We start from the raw sequence: 2,564 nt of genomic DNA on the forward strand, positions 1-2,564 counted from the left end.
CTGTTTTTGTTTTTAAAAACCACACAATCACAAAGAAAAACAGCTTCTTACTGCCTAAGGTTTGGGGGTGTTCTGCTCAAGTACCTGTTCCCATAGACAGCAACCTTTTATGTTCTGAAGAGAGCATACGCAAAATATAGAAAAATAAATAAAATAGCTTCTTACAGCCTAAGGTTTGGGTGCTGGGTGGTGGTTTAGTTATGTCCCCCACAGGTCACACTCTCTTGAGATCATATGCAGAAACATGGAAAATTATATCCATCTTTCTTTTTTTTTTTTTCTTTTTTTTTTTTTTTTTTTAGAAAGAGGAAAACCCCCCTACATCCCAAAGCTCTTGAGATCGCAAAGGATGGTGCCCTGGGTGCTCTGGATGCTTTGGCAGCATGGGAAGTGGGCTCGGAGACAGACCCTGAGCTCCTTGTTGAAGATGAAGCAGAGGATGGGGTTGACCCCTGCCTGGGCAAACGTCATCCAGACGGAGGTGGTCAGGTAGACCTGGGGGATGGAGCTGGCCTTAATGAAGACCCGCAGGTAGCAGGCCACAATGTAGGGGGACCAGAGGAGCAGGAAGAGCAAGGTGATCATGTAGAACATCTTGCAGAGCCTTTTCTCCATCTTAAACTCCTCCAGCACCAGCAGCCTCTTGATCTGGCTGTGGGTGGCCTGCCTTATGCCCACGAGGGTGGGCGGCGTGGGCCCCCTGCCAAAGCCAGCCGTCCAGTTCGCAGCTGCTTGGCCGGTGGCTCCCGGCCCATGGAAGGTCCAGTTCTGGCTGATGGCCGGTACCAGCTGGGCTGGCTTCATCTTGCGGTGACCGTGGATGAAGAAGAGCAGCTTGATGTAGACCAGGTGGGTGGCGGCGATGACAGCCGCCAGCATGAGCATGAAGCCCAGCGTGTCGTTGGCCTTGACGTAGCGGTGCTCGAAGATGCACTGCTCCTCCTCCCGGATGAACTTGTAGGTGCCCACGTCGAAGACGGGGGGGAAGGCCATGGCCATGGAGAGGGTCCACACCATGCACACCACAGCCAGGCAGGTCCAGCCCGTCATGCGCTTGGCGTAGAAGCGGTGGTGGGCGATGGCCATGTAGCGCGTGACCCCCACGCAGAAGAGCAGGAAGGCGGCGTGGAAGCAGAAGAGCACAGCCAGGAAGGCCAACACCTTGCAGCTGAGGGGCCCGTGGGGCCAGGCGGCCCCGCTGCGCACCGACAGCATGACGAAGGGGAAGCAGGCCAGCGAACGGAGCCCGTCGGCCAGGCAGAGGTCCAGCAGCAGGTAGTACGGGGCGCGGTGCAGGTGCCGGTCCTTGAGGATGAGCCAGGCGAAGAGCACGTTGCCCGCCAAGCTCACGCAGAGGATCAAGCCCAGGGTGGCCAGCTTCAGCCCGGAGGCGCTCAGCAGGCCGCCGGCGCTGGGCAGGTGCGGGCTGCTGCTGCTCCCCAGCTCGCTGCTGTTCGCCATCGGGTCCTTCCTCCTCCTCCTCCTCCTCCTCCTCCTCCTCGGCGCCGCGCAGGCAGGGCCGGGGTCTCAGCGCCGCGGCAGCGCGCCGGGGCCGAGGGCCGCGCCGCCCGGCGCCCCCATGCCCGCCGCCGCCGTCGTCCTCCCCCCGCCGCCAACGCCGCCGCTGCCGCCGCCGCCCCGGCCGCTCCGGCGACGCGGGGCGCTGCCGCCGCGCTCCCCCCGGGCCATGCGGCTCCCCCGCCCCGCGGCCGCGCTAGGGCCGCGCCCGGCGCCGCCGCCGCCCCATGGGGATAGGGGATGCGCTGGGTGGGGGGGGGGGGGGGGGAGTGTGGGGGTGCTGTGCCACCCCCTTACCGCCGGCGAGCTGCTCCTCCGCGCCGGGCGAAGGGGCCGGCCGAGCCTGCGCACAGCGGCGGCGGCTCTGCCCAGCTCCCGCCGAGGACAATGGGGTAAATCCCCCTCCCTCCTTCTTCCCTTCCTTCCCTCTTCCTCCTCCTTCCCTCCGCCCTGCCTCCGCCCCCCGCGCAGCCCGGCCCCTGCGGAGCGCGGGGCTGAGTCACCCGCGCAGCGGCGCGGAGCGGCGCGGAGGTCCCGCTGCCGCAGCGGGCTTGGGAGCGGAGCCGGGTCCCCCCGCAGCCGGGGGTCCCGCCGGCCCCCGCCCTTGTCCTCCGCGGGGAGGGGAGATAGCGGCGGGGGTGGGGGTCGAGGAGGGGCTCGGAGGCATCGGGGTGGGCGCGGGCATCCCTGCGGCGCCGCTGCGGGTGGGGTGGGATGGGGGGTCCGGCCGCTGCTGCCGTCCCGCTGCGGGTGGGGTAGGAGGGGGGGTCCGGCCGACGCTGCCGTCCCGCTGCAGGTGGGGTAGGATGGGGGGTCCGGCCGCTGCTGCCGTCCCGCTGCAGGTGGGGTAGGATGGGGGGTCCGGCCGCTGCTGCCGTCCCGTTGCGGGTGGGGTGGGGTGGGGTGGGATGGGGGGTCCGGCCGCTGCTGCCGTCTCGCTGCGGGATGGCCTCGGAGAGCCCCCGTGTCCCCTTCTGGAGGCAGGGGGGTGGGGGGGTCGGGTGTGGCTGTGCAGCTGCTTATAGCTCACGGAGCCGATGTACCTG

At 66.9% G+C, this 2,564-nt stretch overlaps 1 protein-coding gene across 1 annotated transcript; it reads right to left on the reverse strand.

Annotated features, from left to right (window-relative positions):
- Positions 1–318: 318 nt before the first annotated feature.
- Positions 319–1,476, reverse strand: GPR27 (G protein-coupled receptor 27). Its single transcript, XM_009958518.2, has one exon. It carries the CDS (start codon positions 1,459–1,461, stop codon positions 319–321), a length of 1,143 nt encoding a protein of 380 aa, XP_009956820.2. The 5' UTR covers positions 1,462–1,476.
- Positions 1,477–2,564: the final 1,088 nt, after the last annotated feature.

Source organism: Leptosomus discolor, chromosome 9 (genome assembly GCF_034619465.1).
Source record: "Leptosomus discolor isolate bLepDis1 chromosome 9, bLepDis1.hap2, whole genome shotgun sequence".
Lineage (NCBI taxonomy): Eukaryota > Metazoa > Chordata > Aves > Leptosomiformes > Leptosomidae > Leptosomus > Leptosomus discolor.